General features: G+C 44.2%; 2 protein-coding genes across 14 annotated transcripts in view; one reads left to right on the forward strand and one right to left on the reverse strand.

Moving 5' to 3' along the window:
• ARID4B (AT-rich interaction domain 4B) overlaps window positions 1-1,102 on the reverse strand; it is a 172,500-nt gene extending 171,398 nt beyond the window's left edge. For 6 of the 9 annotated variants that reach the window (XM_055233939.2, XM_055233940.2, XM_055233934.2 and 3 more), the window contains exon 1: window positions 393-822. The gene's annotated coding sequence lies outside the window, so the exon portion shown is untranslated. Of the gene's footprint in view, window positions 1-392; window positions 829-880 lie in introns of those variants that run through there. The other 3 variants (XM_055233938.2, XM_055233936.2, XM_063613434.1) reach the window with 3 other exon arrangements.
• GGPS1 (geranylgeranyl diphosphate synthase 1) lies at window positions 4-19,332 on the forward strand. 5 transcript variants are annotated; one of them, XM_063613455.1, is made up of 5 exons: window positions 1,193-1,403; window positions 1,672-1,823; window positions 8,163-8,255; window positions 15,930-16,000; window positions 16,838-19,332. In XM_063613455.1, exons 3-5 carry the CDS (start codon window positions 8,186-8,188, stop codon window positions 17,597-17,599), a joined length of 903 nt encoding a protein of 300 aa, XP_063469525.1. In that variant the 5' UTR covers window positions 1,193-1,403; window positions 1,672-1,823; window positions 8,163-8,185; the 3' UTR covers window positions 17,600-19,332. The 5 variants fall into 5 exon arrangements, with proteins under 5 accessions (XP_055089925.1, XP_055089923.1, XP_063469525.1 ...); XM_063613456.1 differs by having other exon boundaries at window positions 1,672-1,806; XM_055233950.2 differs by lacking the exons at window positions 1,193-1,403; window positions 1,672-1,823 and adding an exon at window positions 4-121.
• Window positions 19,333-19,792: the final 460 nt, after the last annotated feature.

The following is a 19,792-nucleotide window of genomic DNA, read 5'->3' on the forward strand; positions in this document are numbered from 1 at the left end:
GGAGGGCCTGTGGGCCGCGGGCAGGACCGGCCCGCCACAGAGCCCCTGCCCACGTCCCGTTCCGGGCTCAGACCCGACAAGTGGGAGCGAGATCAACATCTGGCCCCGCCACGGGGACAACGTGAGGGCCGAGGGCCCCGGAGGCGGAACGGCCCCCACCCTGCCCGGGCCCCCGACCGCGGCCGCTAAACCGCTGAGTGTGCGGCCGCCCAGTCAGGGGGCGGCTCGGACACAGCGGCTGCGGGGGGGTAGGGATTCCCGGGAGGCCGAGGCCACGAATTCGGGCGCCGCAAGGACCACCACCGCGATCTTCCTCTGCTCCTTGGCCGGGCCCAGCGACTCCCAAAAGAATCCCCTTAGGAGACCACGAAAGCCCCAGAAAATGTCCCTACCTTCCTCAGAGGCGAGATCTGACCCTGGCACGTCCAGAGTCCCCTCTCTCCTCCTCCCCCCCAAAACCAGCAGGCCCGGGGGAGAGATGGGGAAGAAGGGCGGCGGGTCCAGCGGCTGCTGAGGCAGAGGCTCCGGCTCCTCCTCCTCCCGCGGCGGCGACTGGTACCTTTGTTTGGCGGCCGCTCGGGCTCCCTGGTTGGGGGGAGGGGGACGACGAAAAATCCCTCCCGGACTGGAGGTCCGGGCCCCCAGTCGCGCTGCCCTCCAGAGGACGGCGGCGATGGACCCTCTGCAGCTCCCTGCGGGCAAAGGTCCAGGCGGTGGCCGTGGCGGCGGCAAGCTGAAGCTCAAGAGTCTCCCTCCGCTTCGGCGACCGAGCTCCTCACTCCGGACTCGACTGACGGGCAAACATCGCTTCCCCCCCCAACCGACTCTAGGTTCCCCCCCCTTTCTCCCCTCCCCTACATTTTTTTTCCCCCTCCCCTACCTCTTTCCCGAATGGCCTCTTAGACGACCTTGGATTGGTTAAAGTTCTTTAGAACCCGCCTATACACTGTTCCTACTGGTCCCTGGATACAAACAACGACGCCATTTTCCCACCAGTTCTATGGAAACAGACAGTTACGCCTCAAGGCTTCCTGGGAAATGAAGTCCAGCCTCTGGGGCCAACGCGCAAATCCTTGTCCGCCAGAACTGCAAGGCCCGCAATGCCCTGCGCCTGCGTGGACCGGAGCGGGGGCGGGGGGGAGGTGAAAGGGGCGGGGCAACAAAGCAGTAGGGAGGCGGCAACGACGCCTGCGCAGTGTGACCGGGATGGCGCATTTTCTTGCACCAAGTAATGCGGTGTCGCTGGCGGCTGAGGAGGGCGGAGAGTTCTGTGGTGAAGTAGTGGGAGGGATTCATGTGGGCATCGGGAAGAGCCTAAGTCCACACTATAAAATAGGAAGTTGATGCGGGGTACAGCTACTCCCGGACCGGCGGCGTGAAAGTCGTGATATCATCGTTGAACTGTGAGCGGCAGTGGCGGCGGCTGGGGGGAACCCGGATGGGAAGAAGGGCGGGGGAGGCTGGGAGGCGGGGCAGGCTGGGAGGCGGGGCAGAGGAAAGAAAGAAAGGAGAGTGAGGACCCGGATGCTGAACCGGATTGTGTATGAATTTTCCATCCCCTGGCTTTAAGCGGGGAGGGAGAGGAAGGGTTGGCCAAGTGGGGCGGAAGGGAGCATCTGAGCGAGGAGGAAGCAGAAACCTCACCGTTTCTTCCTCTCTGGACTCTGCTAGCACTGTAGACGTTTGCAGTTCTCTGCCCAGCCGCTGTGGAAAATCGGCCTCGAAGTGATTGAAATTCCCTGCTTATATCAGGCAGCTTCTTTCAGATCCATCGTCTTTCTCCCGGAGTATGAATGGAAGGATTCAGTATGCGCTTCACATTTGTATGTCTCTGTTTAGCCATTCCCAAACCAGGCCCTTCCCTTTGAAAAGTCGTTTGCATGGGATGTTCACTTCTTAGACGCAAGGTTGTGTGCCCTGGTTTCATCGTCTAACGCGTTAGAAGGCGCTTTCATTTTTTCATGGGTGTTGAGCGCCAACCACTGGGGTGGCCTCTGCCTTCGTAGACATGCGCCTGGCGAGACGGACAGATGCTGAACAAAACAATGTGAAATTACCGCTGTGGCAGTGCCCCAGAGGAGAGTTCCACGGTGATAGGAGAATGTGAGGGAATTTGGCTTCTTTAGGGAGGGAAAGGAAGGGTTTCTGAGCAAGTGAGGATCGAGCTGAGAGCTGAAGGACTAGCAGGAGTTAACCAAGGAAAGAGAAAAGGAAAGGACATTCCAGACAAAAAGACTAACTTGTCGGAAAGCCCTGTGGCGGAAGGGAGCTTTTCCAGTATGAAGAACTGAGCCTGGAGAGATGGGATGAGGGGGAGTGTTGAACATTATAGGCTTTGTAAAGGAGTTTTAGTTTTGTCCTAATAGCAATGGGATATCTTCCAAGGAATCTCAATCAGAAGGGAGAGATGGCTCCGATTGGAATGTCATCCCTGGCTGAAGAGTAGAGGAAGCGAAAAAAAGAAGAGTTAAAGAGGCAAATGCAGGGAGCCCGACGAGGAGGCTATAGCCGTAGTAGTTCACATGGTGAAAAGAATGGAGCGTTTGTGCCGGGCGCGGTGGCTCAAGCCTGTAATCCCAGCACTTTGGGAGGCCGAGGCGGGCGGATCACGAGGTCAGGAGATCGAGACCATCCTGGCTAACACGGTGAAACCCCGTCTCTACTAAAAATACAAAAAATTAGCCGGGTGTGTTGGCGGGCGCCTGTAGTCCCAGCTACTCGGGAGGCTGAGGCAGGAGAATGGCGTGAACCCGGGAGCCGGAGCTTGCAGTGAGCCGAGATCGCGCCACTGCACTCCAGCCTGGGCAACAGAGCGAGACTCCGTCTCAAAAAAAAAAAAAAAAGAATGGAGCGTTTGTATTAATAATTATGAATTCACTCTTTGAACAAATTTCTGGCAGCTTTTTAGTTTTGAAAGTGAGAAGTTTCAGACTCTCACTGAGGTATTCTGTAGTTTAGTCACTCTAAAAGGAAACTAGTAGTGTTCATGTAACACACAGTAATGCCTCTTTACATTTAACTTTAGTACGTGATAGCTGAAATTTCCAGCTGTGATAAATCCTTTGATTTAAAAGAAAAACAAAGGCGGGTGAGAGTATATGCCATGGTGTGTAGAATCCTTTAGACTCTTAAGATTTGACACAAGGCAAGTTGGTTGTCGATACCTATAAAAATTGAGGTTCTTATGTTTTTATACCACTGAAAATACTTGTATGTAACTATCCTCTGGGAAAGGAAATTGAGTTGTTGAGTATTCTTAAACATCTCTAAGTGAGCAAAGGAAATATTTTTTTAAAGCATAATTAGTGTTTTAAGTTGAAAAATAACATCAACCACAAAGCTCTACGAATTGAAACAAAGATTAGCTCTGATTTCTATGCAACAGAGTACACTTGTTACAGATCTTGACACAAAAGGGAGTTCCGAAAGTGCATCTCATTGATTTTTAAGTTCAGTCAAATGTGTTTTAAAGGCTGTGAGAAAATATACAAACGTGATTCTTGCTCCCAACCTGTAGTTGAGAAAAGATAGGTACTAACATTTAAATAGAGAAGTATATGAGATGCTTTTTTAATTCTACCTTTAATTATGTTCGATAATAATCTTTTAGCTAAGCCGTTCTTCCTGTTTTGCATCTTCTTTTCTTAATTCAATCCCTGATAATAAGGTAACGTGTCAGAGATCAAATAGTGTAGGTAATAGGTTACCTAAATAGGTATTTACCTAGTAGGTATATTGATTATTTCGCTTATTTGATTCTTTATGAGCCTTTTTTTCCTTGCGACGTCTTTGGTATTAATTGCTAGTCAAGATGGATGTAGAAATTTTCCATATGGGATGTTTCTCTTTGAATTCATGTTGTTAAAATGATTTCTTTTGGTGGAGTGCTGATTTTTTTTTGTGATTGTTTCATATAGATAAGAACAGACTACAAAAAAATATGCCTTTCAATCCGGAAGAGTAACCTGAACTATACACTAGTTTTGTGCTTTAATTTTCATTTGTAATATGCCTTCAATAAAGAGTTAAGCTAGTGGAATTTATGTCTTAGCTTATTATAACACAAACATGAATATTTGTCTGCTTGGCATTAAAGGGTAAAGATATTCCATAGCTGGGGATCTTAATCTGAGGTGCATGTAAACATTCAGGGACTATATGATCTCTGAGAATTTATATGTTGTATGTCTTTGTGGCAGTGTATACATTTGTGTTGCAGCTTATTAGCACATACATCGGCTTTTTTTTTTTTTTTTTAGAAGATTCATAGCTTTCATCATATTCTCAAAAGGTTTCTGTGACCCATGAGATGGTGTACAGTATGGGGAAGCATCAAAGCACTTGCACAGTTGATGGTTATATGTGTGTGTTATTATTTCAGCCACCCATTATCATGTGCCTACCAACTGCCTAACAGTGCATACATATGTAGAAGTTTTATTCTTTTCTCCTGTTGCCATGTTACACATCTCATTTCACAGCAGAAAAACAACTACATGACAGAGACAATGTGGTTCAAACCATTTTACCCTTGTATTCATTGACTGCTACAAAACAGGAACATTAAATACCCGATTGTCACCAAATTGGGTAGTCTCAGCACTTCTGCACTCGTAATTGTGCTGGAAAAGTGGAATGCTAGCACTAATAATTAGATTTTGGTTTGGGGGTTTTTTGTTTATTTTTACTTGTATAAATTTATGGGGTGCAACTGTAGTTTTATCACATGCATAGATTGCATAGTAGTGAAGTCAGGACTTTTAGGGTGTCCATCACCCATACAATAACGTTGTACCCATTAAGTAATCTTTCATCATCCACCTCCTTCCCACCTTCTCACCCTTTGGAATCTCCATTGTCCATCATTCCACACTCCATGTCCATGTATACACATTATTTAGCTCCCATTTATAATTGAGAAGATGTACTATTTGTCTTTCTATGTCTGACTTGTTACACTTAAGGTAAGGGCTATCCATCAATTTTGCTACAAATGACATGATTTCATTTTGTTTTAATGGCTGAGTAATCATTCATTGTATATATACCACATTTTCTTTATTCAGTCATCTGCTGATGGACACTTAGGTTGATTCCATATCTTTACTATTGTGAATAGTGCTATAAGAAACCCATAGTGCAAGATTTTGGAAATTTTACTTTTGTGGCACGTTGTTGGTATTTACTCAGGATCTTTGGATTTGCTTGGCTGCATGTATATGAATCAGTGTGTTTATTTACTGAAATATGTGCAAAAGTCTTGTCTTTGGTGGATTAATTTATAATATAAATCCACAAAAGTCAGATTCTGCTCCCAAGTATATTTTACATTTTTAAATTTAATGCCAGCAAGAAGTTACAGTACTAGAATTGCCTTACCCCTGAAAGTATCAATGATGAGATCTTAGTATCAGGTGACTGGGCTATAAAAGATGACTTTTATTACTTAACATTATGAAGTTACTTGGGCAAATTTAGAAATCGAGGAACACTGGTGAAACCCCAACTCTACTAAAATACAAAAATCAGCTGGGCATGGTGGTGGGCACCTGTAGTCCCAGCTACTCAGAAGGCTGAGTCAGGAGAATTGCTTGAGCCCAGGAGGCAGAGGTTGCAGTGAGCCAAGATCGTGCCACTGCACTCCAGCCTGGGCGACAGAGCGAGACTCTGTCTCAAAAAAAAAAAAAAAAAGGAACACATCCTCACTGTTATAATAAATAACAGTAGCCCACACCCCCTTAGTTGCAGTGTGGTATGGTACCATGTAAGCAACCTATTTCCAGTTCCCTTAACATTCTCAAGCAGCTGTATCAGAATCATACAAAATGCATATTTAAATTGAAGATTTCTAAATCTTTGGCCCAGACTTAGAAAAAAAAGGATCAGGTCGGGCGCAGTGGCTCACGCCTGTAATTCCAACACTTTGGGAGGCTGAGGCGGGTGGATCCCCTGAGGTCAGGAGTTTTGAGACCAGCCTGGCCAACATAGTGAAACCCCATCTCTACTAAAAATTCAAAAAATTAGCTGGGCGTGGTGGCGGGAACCTGTAATCCCTGCTATTTGGGAGGCTGAGGCAGGAGAATCAATTGAACCCGGGAGGCGGAGGTTGCAGTGAGCCAAGATCGCGCCACTACACTCCAGCCTGGGCAACAAGAGCGAAACTCCATCTCAAAAAAAAAAAAAAAAAAAAAAAAAAAGGACCTTTGAGCAATCAAAATAACACAAAGTACATGAACTCAACTTCATTTTCTTCATTCAAAAAAAAGTGGCCCTCACTCAAGCAAATATATTCTTGTGCTTTATCTTCTGGCATACTGAGATAACTTTCTAAAGTGGCTTCCAATTCCAAAATCCAATGATGTGCAACTCATTGAACAGCCCTAACCACAAACTGCCATTAGATGCCATATTACATTTAGCCTTTTTGTTGTAGAAAAGTTGGTAGAAGTGGGCTCAGGATTCTAAAGACTAAATCATAGTCCCAAGAAGCAAAGCAGAGGATAAAAGTGCCAAAGATGCTAGAGCAGTTAGAAAAAGATTCCTAATATGAGGACAAGTAATAATAGAAACAGATACAAAGAAATAGAGATTCGGCCGGGCGCGGTGGCTCACGCCTGTAATCCCAGCACTTTGGGAGGCCGAGGCGGGCGGATCACGAGGTCAGGAGATCGAGACCATCCTGGCTAACATGGTGAAACCCCGTCTCTACTAAAAATCAAAAAAAAAATTAGCCAGGCGTGGTGGCAGGCGCCTGTGGTCCCAGCTACGCAGGAGGCTGAGGCAGGAGGCAGGAGAATGGCATGAACGCAGGAGGCAGAGCTTGCAGTGAGCCGAGATTGCGCCACTGCACTCCAGCCTGGGCGACAGAGTGAGACTCTGTCTGAAAAAAAAAAAAATAAAGTAGAGATTCAACAGTACAGGGAGACCCTAGGAAGACCGGGAGTGTTATTCTAGGAAATATTGAAATAAGGCAGATTTCAGTATAAAGGGGAATATGTTTAATAAATATAAATGCATTTGAGTTAATGCGTATCTTAAATCAGAAATCTCTGAAATGGATTGATTGTAGAGAAACTACTAGGGGGACGGGGAGAATCCCTTTAAATTTTAAATACGTAAAACATACTCATCTTAGTGCTCATTTAAAAAAGGATATGTTTACTAATTAGTGTAATCAGTTAAATACAGAGGTATCTTTCCAATTCTTTGGATTTGTTTTGACATTTGCCGTCAACAAATTAAGCCTTTTATGGTTGATTAAAATAGGAAAAGCTTAATATAAGTTACGTGACTAAGAAAACAGCTTAAAAACCAAGACAACGCTTTGACCAATATAATCACTTGAATGAAGAATTTTCTAATTGAGATATAATTTACATACCACCCATTTAAAGTGTACATTTCAGCAGTTTTTAATGTATTCACAGGGCTGTGCAACCATCACAATTTAATTTTATAACATTTTGATCCCTGCAAAAAGAAACCCTGTACTCATTAGCAATTAGTCCCTATTCCTGTTCCTAAACACTAATCTACTTTCTGTCTCTGTAGATTGGCTTATTCTGAACATTTCGTATAAATGGAATCATACAATATGTAGTCTCTTGAGATTGGCTTCTTTCACTTAACATGTTTTCAAGCCTTCATAGATGTAGAATCTTTTTTTTGTTTTTTTGAGACTGGAGTCTCACTCTTTTGCCCAGGCTGGAGTGCAGTGGTGTGATCTCAGCTCACTGCAACCTCTGCCTCCCGGGTTCACGCAATTCTCCTGCCTCAGCCTCCCAAGTAGCCGGAACTACAGGCGCACACCACCATGCTCGGCTAATTTTTGTATTTTTAGTAGAGATGGTGTGAAGGCTGGTCTCGAACTCCTGACCTCGTGATCTACCCACCTCAGCTAATTGTTCATATTTTTAATAGAGACAAGGTTTTGCCATGTTGCCCAGGCTGGTCTTGAACTCCTGGGCTTAAGCCATCCGCCCACCTCAGCCTCCCAAAGTGCTGGGATTACAGGCGTGAGCTACCGTGCCTGGCAACAGAATCTTCTTTTTAAACCAAACTAGGTGTCTTTTCACAAACACCTTGAAATACAAATTCCTTTGCAGTTTGACACTCAAAGATGATTAGTTTCATGTGATCTTTATGTTTCTCCTTTTTGACAGATTAGCTTTGAAGTTTAAATCCAATGGAGAAGACTCAAGAAACAGTCCAAAGAATTCTTCTAGAACCGTATAAATACTTACTTCAGTTACCAGGTAATACTTCACTTACAGTCCATATAGGGTCATTTTCATACAGTAGTGGTTGTTCAAATGTTAGCAAATAGAAAAGGTTAGACTTGCTAGCTGTTGAGATTTTCTATTTAAGGTGATGCATATGAGAAAAATGATAAATAAAACATTATAATTTTTTTCTTTATTAAAAGGTAATTTTTGCCAGGTGCAGTGATAGACACCTGTTGTCCCAACTACTTGGGAGGCTGAGGCAGGAGATGGCTTGAGCCCAGGAGTTTAAGGCTGTAGTGCACAATGATCACACCTGTGAGAATAGCCACTACACTCCAGCTTGGGCAACATAGTGAGACCCCGTCTCTTAAAAAGAAACGTAATTTTTGAAGGCACCCTTTAAAACATATCCAATTATTTAACATACCTTAAAAAATAAAAATACTTAAAACATTTTGAGGCCGGGCGCGGTGGCTCACGCCTGTAATCCCAGCACTTTGGGAGGCCGAGACGGGCGGATCACGAGGTCAGGAGATCGAGACCCTCCTGGCTAACACAGTGAAACCTCGTCTCTACTAAAAATACAAAAAATTAGGCCGGGCGCGGTGGCTCACGCTTGTAATCCCAGCACTTTGGGAGGCCGAGGCGGGCGAATCACGAGGTCAGGAGATCGAGACCATCCTGGCTAACACGGTGAAACCCCGTCTCTACTAAAAATACAAAAAAAATTAGCCGGGCGTGGTGGCGGGCGCCTGTAGTCCCAGCTACTCGGAGAGGCTGAGGCAGGAGAATGGCGTGAACCCGGGAGGCGGAGCTTGCAGTGAGCCGAGATCGCACCACTGCACTCCAGCCTGGGCGACAGAGCGAGACTCCGTCTCAAAAAAAAAAAAAAAAAAAAAAAAAAAAAAAAAAAAAAAAAAAAAATACAAAAAATTAGCCGGGCGCGGTGGCAGGCGCCTGTAGTCCCAGCTACTTGGGAGGCTGAGGCAGGAGAATGGCGTGAACCTGGGAGGCGGAGCTTGCAGTGAGCTGAGGTCGGGCCACTGCACTCCAGCCTGGGCGACAGAGCAAGACTCCGTCTCAAAAAAAAAAAAAAAAAAAAAAAAAAAAAAAAAAAAAAACATTTTGGCATCTCATTGGAGGTTGTATTCTTTATGGATATTACGCATTCAGATTCCCCACTGTTTAGATATTAGGGGAAGTTATGCAGATTTGTTTAACAGTAGAACACTTTATTTACCATCCATGTTCAAGTTTACCTTCTATGTCTGTATTTTCCAGTATCTCACACATACACTGCATTTCATATACTACTAGTTCCTTTGAGAGCCAAATAATAATGTATCTAAAATCACAGTATTTGGAAACATAGCCCACTTTATTCCTGTGTAAGGGTGTGCCACCTGGACATGGCTTCCTGCCTCACGTGTCGTGTGTGTTTTTGTTTTATTTTGCTTCTTTAAAAACTTGTCTGGGCTGGGCGCGGTGGCTCACACTTGTAATCCCAGCACTTTGGGAGGCCGAGGCGGGCGGATCACGAGGTCAGGAGATCGAGACCACGGTGAAACCCTGTCTCTACTAAAAATACAAAAAAATTAGCCGGGCGTGGTGGCGGGCGCCTGTAGTCCCAGCTACTCGGAGAGGCTGAGGCAGGAGAATGGCGTGAACCCGGGAGGCGGAGCTTGCGGTGAGCCGAGATTGCGCCACTGCACTCCAGCCTGGGCAACAGAGCGAGACTCTGTCTCAAAAAAAAAACAAACAAAAAAAAAACTTGTCTGGAGGCTGGGTGTGGTGGCACACCTGTAATCCCAGCACTTTTCGAGGCCAAGGCAGGCGGATCATGAGGTCAAGAGGTCGAGACCAGCCTGGCCAACATGGTAAAACCCCATCTCTACTAAAAATACAAAAATTAGCTGGGCATGGTGGCGCATGCCTGTAGTCCCAGCCACTGGGGAGGCTGAGGTAGGAGAGTCACGTGAACCTGGGAGGCAGAGGTTGCAGTGAGCTGAGATTGCACCACTGCACTCCAGCCTGGCAACAGAATGAGACTCCTACTCAAAAACAAAAAAAAAACACCTGTCTGGAAATGATAATAAGCAAAAACTCATGAATATAATAAACGGGTTATTGTAATAAAAAATCATTTGTATTAGAATATTCTTTCTCATAGAAATAATATAGGCCAGGTGTGGTAGCCCACACCTGTATTCCCAGCACTTCGGGAGGCCAAGGCAGGATTGCTTGAGACCAAAAGTTTGAGACCACCTTGGGCAACATAACAAGTCCCCCTCTCTGTTTTAAACATTTTTTAAAAAAGAAGAAATAATATAAAAGTTGGTAAATTATTTGACAAACATAAAAACCTGTTTAGCCATACTGTGACTAAACTCTAATGATGCTCTCAATTCAGTCTCAATAGACACTTTTAAATTTCTGTGCTAAAGTACACACCTTTCTTTATGAGCACATCTCTGTGGTAGTGTGTGCATTTCTGTTCTTCATGAGCCTGGGAAGGATAAAAGCCAAAAGAATGCTAGCTCCTGTGCTACACCTTGGAAACCATAATTAGTGTCATTTTTATTTTGGCAGACCCTAATAGAGACTCACCTGCTAATGTCAATGCATGAGAAGAATGAGGGAATGACAGAAATGGAGAATTCAAAGGGAAGGTTGCCCACTGTTTAAGAAAAAGCCAACAGACTGCTTTTGAGTGACATTTATCCAGCAGTTAGTAACTTATTTCAGTATCTCCCAGTGAGAAACATGGCACAGTTTCACTTTCACTCTACCCAGCTCTTACTGCCAGACATCCTTTAGAACACGTTCACAAACACTAGCTGGAACTGGGCTGGCAATAGCAAGCCAGTTATCAGTGCTGACAAAAGTCTAACAAGCATCGCTTGAATGTCTCTTACTCTGCTACTTACAAAGCAAGGACTGCCTACAGTTACATTTTAACCGTAATGCTTACTTATGCTGTGACCACCTTCTATGACTTTTTTTTTTAATTCTCATTACTTGGAAATAATGCTTTAAGACATTAGATAACATATTTAAAATTATCATTAGGCACCTCACCTTTTTATTCAAGTACGTTCTTGATCCATGATGGAATACAACCTCAAAAGATACTACTAAAGAAATGTGACATTGTACTATGCACATAACACACTTTTTTTTTTACAGAGAGCTTCAGAGTTACTAAAGTAACTTAGAGGTGTGCCAGGTCATTTATACTGTTGTAATATTACTCTTGCTAATAAATAATAATGATATCAGCATTTTCTGAAGTCAACCTGACCAACCTGGTGAAACCCTGTCTGTACTAAAAATACAAATATTAGCCAAGTATGGTAGCACATGCCTGTAGTCCCAGCTGAGACACGGGAATCACATGAGCCTAGGAGGCAGAGATTGCAGTGAGCTGAGATCACGCCACTGCACTCCAGCCTGGGCAACAGAGTGAGACCCTGTCTCAAAAAAAAAAAAAAAAAAAAAAGGATTTTCTGAAATTAGTAAAGAAAATGATTTTTATTTTTAAATTTCTCATACTTGCTGTCATCTTATGTTTATGTTTGTTTATTTGTCTTAGTGTGGGACCCTAGATGAGGTGAAGGGTGGGATTAGGGAGAGATGAAGCTGGCAGTGGAGGAAGAAGGGCTCCAAAAAGAGAGACAGTAATGTTTAGATCTTAAAGAGGAAGCAGTAATCTTTTAATTTTGAGAGATCTCTGTGATTAGTCTCAGTGTTAGAAATTATTTCGGAACTTAGCCAGGCGCAGTGGCTTACACCTGTGCTCCCAGCACTTTGGGAGACCAAAGTAGGCAGATGGCTTAAGCCCAGGAGTTCGAGACCAGCCTGGGCAACATGGCAAAACCCTGTCTCTACTAAAAATACAAAAAATTAATCAGGCATGTGATACGCCCTTGTAGTCTCAGCTTACCTGGGGGACTGAGGTGGGATGATTACCAGAGCCTGGGAGGTCGAGGCTGCAGTAAGCCAAGATCACGCCACTGCACCCCAGCCTGGGTGATAAAGGGAGACCCCGTCTCAGAAAAAAAAAAAAAAGGGGGGGGGAACTTAAAAGTATCAGGCAAACACTAGCATGTCATCAGAGGGGAAAAAAATATTAAAACTGTAGTACCTCAAAAATAAGCCATATATTGTACTGTTTTCTATATAACATTCAAAAGTAAAATGAAAAATGAAATTCCACATTGAGGCCGGGTGCGGTGGCTCAAGCCTGTAATCCTAGCACTTTGGGAGGCCGAGGTGGGCAGATCACGAGGTCAGGAGTTCGAGACCATCCTGGCCAACATAGTAAAACCCTGTCTCTACTAAAAATACAAAAATATTAGCAGGGCATGGTGGCGGGCGCCTGTAGTCCCAGCTACTCGGGAGGCTGAGGCAGGAGAATGGCGTGAACCCGGGAGGCAGAGCTTGCAGTGAGCCGAGATGGTGCCACTGCACTCCAGCCTGGGGGACAGAGCCAGACTCTGTCTCAAAAAAAAAAAAAGAAATTCCACATTGAGACTCTGTTTTTCATCTTCAAAAAAATGTGTTTAAGTGATACAGGCCGGGTGCAGTGGCTCACTTATTATCCCAGCACTTTGGGAGGCCAAGTGGGACAAATTGCTTTTGAGCCCAGGGGTTTGAGACCAGCCTGGGCAACAGGGCAAAACCCTGCCTTTACAAAAAATAAATAAATAAAATAAAATTAGCCAGGCATGGTGGCTTGTTCTTGTAGTCCCAGCTACTCAGGGGGCTTCAGCCTAGGAGGTCAAGGCTGCAGTGAGCCGTGATTGTGCCACTGCACTCCAGCTTGGGTGACAGAGCGAGACCCTGTCTCAAAAATAATACTAATAGGCTGGGCGCAGTGGCTCACACCTGTAATCCCAGCACTTCGAGAGGCTGAAGCATGTGGACGACTTGAGGTCAGGAGTTCGAGACTAGCCTGGCCAACATGGTGAAACCCTATCTCTATTAAAAATACAAAAAAATGGCTGGGCGCGGTAACTCATGCATGTAATCCCTACACTTTGGGAAGTCGAGGTGGGTGGATCACCTGAGGTCAGGAATTCAAGACCAGCCTGGCCAACATGATGAAACCCTGTCTCTACTAAAAATACAAAAAATTAGCTGGATTTAGTGGCGCATGCCTGTAATCCCAGCTACTCAGGAGGCTGAGGCAGGAGAATCGCTTGAACCTAGGAGACGGAGGTTGCAGTGAGCCAAGATCGTGACACTGCACCCCAGCCTGGGCAACAAGAGCAAAATTTGATCTCAAAAAAAAAATACAAAAAATTAGCTAGGCGTAGTGGTGCACACCTGTAATCCCAGCTACTCGGGAGGCTGAGACAGGAGAATCCCTTGAACCCGGGAGGCGAAGGTTGTGGTGAGCCAAGCCGAGATCGTGCCATTGCTTTCCAGCCTGGGTGACAGAGCAAGACTTCGTCTCCAAAAAAAAAAACCCGTAATCCCAGCATTTTGGGAGGCCAAGGCGGGTGAATTACCTGAGGTCAGGAGTTCGACACCAGCCTGGCCAACATAGCGAAACCGCGTCTCTACAAAAAATACAAAAATTAGCCAGGCGTGGTGGCAGGCGCCTGTAATCCCAGCTACTTGGGAGGCTGAGGCAGGAGAATCGCTTGAACCCAGGAGGCAGAGGTTGCAGTGAACCGAGAGCACGCCATTGCACTCTAGCCTGGGTGACGAGCGAAATTCCATCTCCAAAAAAAAAAAAGAAAACAGTATTTTAGTTTTAACTTTTTATGTAACCATTTTCCTGAAACCTTATCTAAATTAGGATGTTATTACCATGCATTCATTTAGCAGAAAACTTATAGAACATTTTTTTTTTTTTTTTTTTTTTTGAGACGGAGTCTCGCTCTGTCGCCCAGGCTGGAGTGCAGTGGCGCAATCTCGGCTCACTGCAAGCTCCGCCTCCCGGGTTCACGCCATTCTCCTGCCTCAGCCTCTCCGAGTAGCTGGGACTACAGGCGCCCGCCACCACCCCCGGCTAATTTTTTGTATTTTTAGTAGAGACGAGGTTTCACCGTGGTCTCGATCTCCTGACCTCGTGATCCGCCCGCCTCGGCCTCCCAAAGTGCTGGGATTACAAGCGTGAGCCACCGCGCCCGGCCCTTATAGAACATTTTTACTAAGTGAACTGCCCATGGTTTTTATCTATCATTCCTTTATATATGACTACAGTGACTTCTAGTGATAACTTCTATGCAAAGACCTATCTTAAATTAGCCAGGCATGGTGGCACATGCGTGTAATCCCAGCTACTCAGGAGGCTGAGACAGGAGAATAGCTTGATCTTGGGAGGCGGAGGTTGCAAGTGAGCCGAGATCACGCCACTGCAATCCAGCCTGGGCAACAGAATGAGACTCCGTCTCAAAAAAAAAAAAAAACAAACAAACAAAGACCTATCTTGAGCTTTCCGTGTAAGAAAAAGATGATACTGCTGGGCAAGGTGATTCAACGTCTGTAATTTCAGCAATTTGGGAGGCTGTAGCAGCTGGATCGCTTGAGCCCAGGAGTTTGAGACCAGCCTGGGCAACATGAGAAGACACTGTCTCTACAAAAACAAAAATTAACCGGGCGTGGTCGCTTGCACCTATAGTGCCAGCTACTCGGGAGGCTGAGGTGGAAGGATCATTTGAGCCCAGGAGGTGGAGGCTGCAGTGAGCTGTGAACACACCACTGCACTCCAGCCTGGGTGACAGAGTGAGATCCTGTCTCAAAAAAAAAGGAAGAAAGAATAAAAGAAGATACTGAAAAATGAATGTCCCTAGTCAAAATAATAAGATTAGCTTTTGACTAAACTCAGGATATTAAAAGGGAATACCTCAGTGCATGACGATCTCATTTTTGAAAGGAAAGCAGCAGAGCTTCCCCATCTCTAAAACCTTAATTTAATGGAGAAACAGATAATTTCAAGAGGTAATTTTATGAAGTAATAGTAAAATATATTTTATTAACAGTACCTATAGTTATGTAAAATAGGTAGTGCCAATTAACTGACACTAAACTAGCTTCTTGGCCTGGCGCAGTGGCTCACGCCTATAATCCAAACACTTTGGGAGGCCGATGCAGGTGTATCGCTTGGGCTCAGGAGTTCAAGACCAGCCTGGGCAACATATCAAACCCCCATTCTACAAAATATACAAAAATTAGCCAGTCGTGGTGTGTGCCTGTAGTCCCAGATACTCAGGAGGCTGAGGCATGAGAAGCATGTGAACCCAGGAGGCAGAGTTTGCAGTGAGCCGAGATCACACCACCACACTCCAGCCTGGGCAACAGAGGAAGTCTCTCAATTAATAAGTAAATAAACTAGCTTCCTTTTCAAAAAACGAAAGAAATTAGGTCCTAAGTCCTAAAAGCCCACCCTACTTTAAAATTGTTTATTCAAGTTCAGATGAAAAGAGTGGACTAGTAGGCCACTGAAGTACTTTAGAGTCTTCCGTGCCTGCCCTAATTTTAGAAGGTTGTGCACTTTATGATCCGGATTTCGGAGTGGTTGAGAATGGGTTATTGAACAGTGCAAGGCAAGCTCTGCAGTAGGTAACGGATTGATGAGGCTGGATTTAGCAAGTCTGATCAATTTAAAGGAAGTTTCTGAATGTGTTTTTTATAGTTAAAATACTCATAATTAAAACACTTATCACATTGTCACATTTTATTTTTAAATTGCAGGTAAACAAGTGAGAACCAAACTTTCACAGGCATTTAATCATTGGCTGAAAGTTCCAGAGGACAAGCTACAGGTATTAGGCAACTGTAATCTCATTAATCCCCAAGAAATTAATAGCTGTCAGGCCGGGCGCGGTGGCTCAAGCCTGTAATCCCAGCACTTTGGGAGGCCGAGGCGGGTGGATCACGAGGTCAGGAGATCGAGACCATCCTGGCTAACACGGTGAAACCCCGTCTCTACTAAAAAATACAAAAAAATTAGCCGGGCGTGCTGGCGGGTGCCTGTGGTCCCAGCTACTCGGGAGGCTGAGGCAGGAGAATGGCGTGAACCCAGGAGGTGGAGGTTGCGGTGAGCCGAGATCGCGCCACCGCACTCCAGCCTGGGGGACAGAGAAAGACTCCGTCTCAAAAAAAAAAAAAAAAAGAGGCCGGGCGCGGTGGCTCACGCTTGTAATCCCAGCACTTTGGGAGGCCGAGGCGGGCGGATCACGAGGTCAGGAGATCGAGACCAAGGTGAAACCCCGTCTCTACTAAAAATACAAAAAATTAGCCGGGCGTGGTGGCGGACGCCTGTAGTCCCAGCTACTCGGAGAGGCTGAGGCAGGAGAATGGCGTGAACCCGGGAGGCGGAGCTTGCAGTGAGCCGAGATCGCGCCACTACACTCCAGCCTGGGTGAAAGAGCGAGACTCCGTCTCAAAAAAAAAAAAAAAAGAAATTAATAGCTGTCACATAAAAATAATCCTAGTTCTTGATTGAATTTAGTCCTCATGCAAGATATTATTTTATATTGAGGTTGCTAAATATTTATTAGTTGTGAAAATTAACACACCTGAGACTCATAATCTCTTAAACTGAGTATGTAAGTTTTGAATAGTTCAAATAAGTGAAATTTTCAATTCTTTTTTATTAGATTATTATTGAAGTGACAGAAATGTTGCATAATGCCAGTTTACTCATCGATGATATTGAAGACAATTCAAAACTCCGACGTGGCTTTCCAGTGGCCCACAGCATCTATGGAATCCCATCTGTCATCAATTCTGCCAATTATGTGTATTTCCTTGGCTTGGAGAAAGTCTTAACCCTTGATCACCCAGATGCAGTGAAGCTTTTTACCCGCCAGCTTTTGGAACTCCATCAGGGACAAGGCCTAGATATTTACTGGAGGGATAATTACGCTTGTCCCACTGAAGAAGAATATAAAGCTATGGTGCTGCAGAAAACAGGTGGACTGTTTGGATTAGCAGTAGGTCTCATGCAGTTGTTCTCTGATTACAAAGAAGATTTAAAACCACTACTTAATACACTTGGGCTCTTTTTCCAAATTAGGGATGATTATGCTAATCTACACTCCAAAGAATATAGTGAAAACAAAAGTTTTTGTGAAGATCTAACAGAGGGAAAGTTCTCATTTCCTACTATTCATGCTATTTGGTCAAGGCCTGAAAGCACCCAAGTGCAGAATATCTTGCGCCAGAGAACAGAAAACATAGATATAAAAAAATACTGTGTACATTATCTTGAAGATGTAGGTTCTTTTGAATACACTCGTAATACTCTTAAAGAGCTTGAAGCTAAAGCCTATAAACAGATTGATGCACGTGGTGGGAACCCTGAGCTAGTAGCCCTAATAAAACACTTAAGTAAGATGTTCAAAGAAGAAAATGAATAATGTTACACCATTCTTGATTGGGCCTCATAGCTTATTTTAGTTAATCACTTTTTTGTCTTTTAGCCTTATCACCTTTTAAAAAATTTGTTATTCTCCAGGAACAGTAAATAGGTGAGTAGGGGTGGTGCAAGTGAATTCGTTTTCATTTAGAAGCCCCTCTGTACAGATAATCAAATTTCAAAGTTGAAAGAATCAAAAGCAGCCACAGTTATGTAGGTCTCATTTGAATGTCATAATTGCAGTGACAGGACATTGCCACCAACTCTACCCTACTACCATCAATGTTGTGTTTATTCCATCAATAAAAAAGACTTGCTTCCAGGAATTTTTATCCATACACTTCCTAACTGTACTATCTGGGCAGTTCCAAGCCAGTTTCTTTTAGCTAGCTGGCCCAAAGACCACAAATCTTTTTTTCTCCTAAATGCTGCTATAAAGAATATCTCTAATCCCAGCACTTTGGGAGGCCGAGGCGGGCAGATCACGAGGTCAGGAGATCGAGACCACGGTGAAACCCCGTCTCTACTAAAAATACAAAAAAATTAGCCGGGCGTGGTGGCGGGTGCCTGTAGTCCCAGCTACTCGGAGAGGCTGAGGCAGGAGAATGGCGTGAACCCAGGAGGCGGAGCCTGCAGTGAGCCGAGATTGCGCCACTGCACTCCAGCCTGGGCGACACGGCGAGACTCCGTCTCAAAAAAAAAAAGGAATATCTCACTTTTCCCCCCTGGAAACACCCTCACTGAAGTCTTCTGTGAAAAGGCTGATAATGATAAACAGTAAGCACTCTGGTCCTTTTTCTTACGTTCTCCTTTTTTCCTTCCTCTCCACCCCACAAGTTTTGCTTTTTAACCAAGGTGTCTCTGCTTGATGAAATTCACATGCTAGTCTAAATCTTTTTTTCTCACTTGTAATGGAACATTTATGTGCCCCAAACTGGTTAGTATATGGGTATAGCATTTCCTTTCCAATTGGGAAGTGGAAAAAGAGTGTATGGGATATTTTAGAAGGGAGCCTTTGAACCTTATTATATTTCCCCATCATTGATAGTGACAATCTTAAAAGGGTTGTTTTCTTACCTTAAATACAAAAGCATGGAAAAACGCCCTTTTCCTTCCCGCCCACATCACCACCCCCCTTGAAGACAATAGGTGCTTGAATGGAAAGTGAGTAGGCATCTTTAATCGCTCTGATTAAAGAAAAGAAAGTGTTAGCCTGAAAGGGCCTGACTGAAAAGTAACCAAAGGCTTAATATCAAGCACTAATTAGCTTTTTAGTGCCTTAACCCTGACCTTGTTACCAGTTTTCTATAATTTCTAGACCCAAGCCACTGAAGTCGTCTGTGGCCCAAGAGGTAGGCCAAAAAAAAAGCTGATTTCAGTATTTGATTTGTTGACATCCCAAAATGAAAGTTTCTGTTTCCCTTAGAAACATGTTTTGCTTGATTGGTTCTATAGTGTGTTACTTAGGATCTATTTACCATATATTTGTATGAGAAATCCTCACCCAAGCATTCAACCTAAATCTTTGAAAAGTTGGGTGCTGTCTTTAGTAACTTTTAAAATAGTTTAAATCTCCCATTTTAGTAGTCATAAGGAAACCTGTTAAAAGCATGGCTATTGATGTTATAGTATGGAAAGTTGAACTTTATGAACCCATACTTTTAGAAAACATTATTTTTAAAAATCTAACTGACTATAGAAACAAATTAAAATGTCTACTTTTAAGTATAAAAATTGCTTAAGTAGATTTGTTCCTTGCCTATCAAATTAATTTTGGCCTGGTGTTCTTCATTATTCATTTGTCAATTTTATCTTGCCTTTGTCAATAACAGAAATGTTTGTCATTGAATTGGGAATTTTTGTTTTTTGTTTTTTGTTTTTGTTTTTCTGAGATGGAGTTTCACTCTTGTTGCCCAGGCTGGAGTGCAGTGGCACGATCTCGGCTCACTGCAACCTCCACCTCCCGGGTTCAAGCGATTCTCCTGCCTTATCCTCCTAAGTGGCTGGGATTACAGATGCCTGCCATGTTGCCTGGCTAATTTTTTTTTTTTTTTTTAGTAGAGATGGGGTTTCACCATGTTGGCCAGGCTGGTGTCAAACTTCTGACCTCAGGTGATCCAGCTGCCTCAGCCTCCCAAAGTACTGGGATTAACAGGCATGAGCCACTGCACCCAGCCAAATTGGGGACTTTCAA

Source organism: Symphalangus syndactylus, chromosome 19 (assembly GCF_028878055.3).
Source record: "Symphalangus syndactylus isolate Jambi chromosome 19, NHGRI_mSymSyn1-v2.1_pri, whole genome shotgun sequence".
Taxonomy (NCBI): Eukaryota; Metazoa; Chordata; class Mammalia; order Primates; family Hylobatidae; genus Symphalangus; species Symphalangus syndactylus.

Excerpts from the sequence above, each read along its gene's own strand:
- GGPS1 (XM_055233950.2), top strand. The coding sequence starts at position 8,186 with ATGGAGAAGACTCAAGAAACAGTCCAAAGAATTCTTCTAGAACCGTAT. Across the intron at positions 8,256-15,929 it reads ATACTTACTTCAGTTACCAG|GTAAACAAGTGAGAACCAAA; the intron begins GTAATACTTCAC and ends TTTAAATTGCAG. Across the intron at positions 16,001-16,837 it reads TTCCAGAGGACAAGCTACAG|ATTATTATTGAAGTGACAGA; the intron begins GTATTAGGCAAC and ends CTTTTTTATTAG.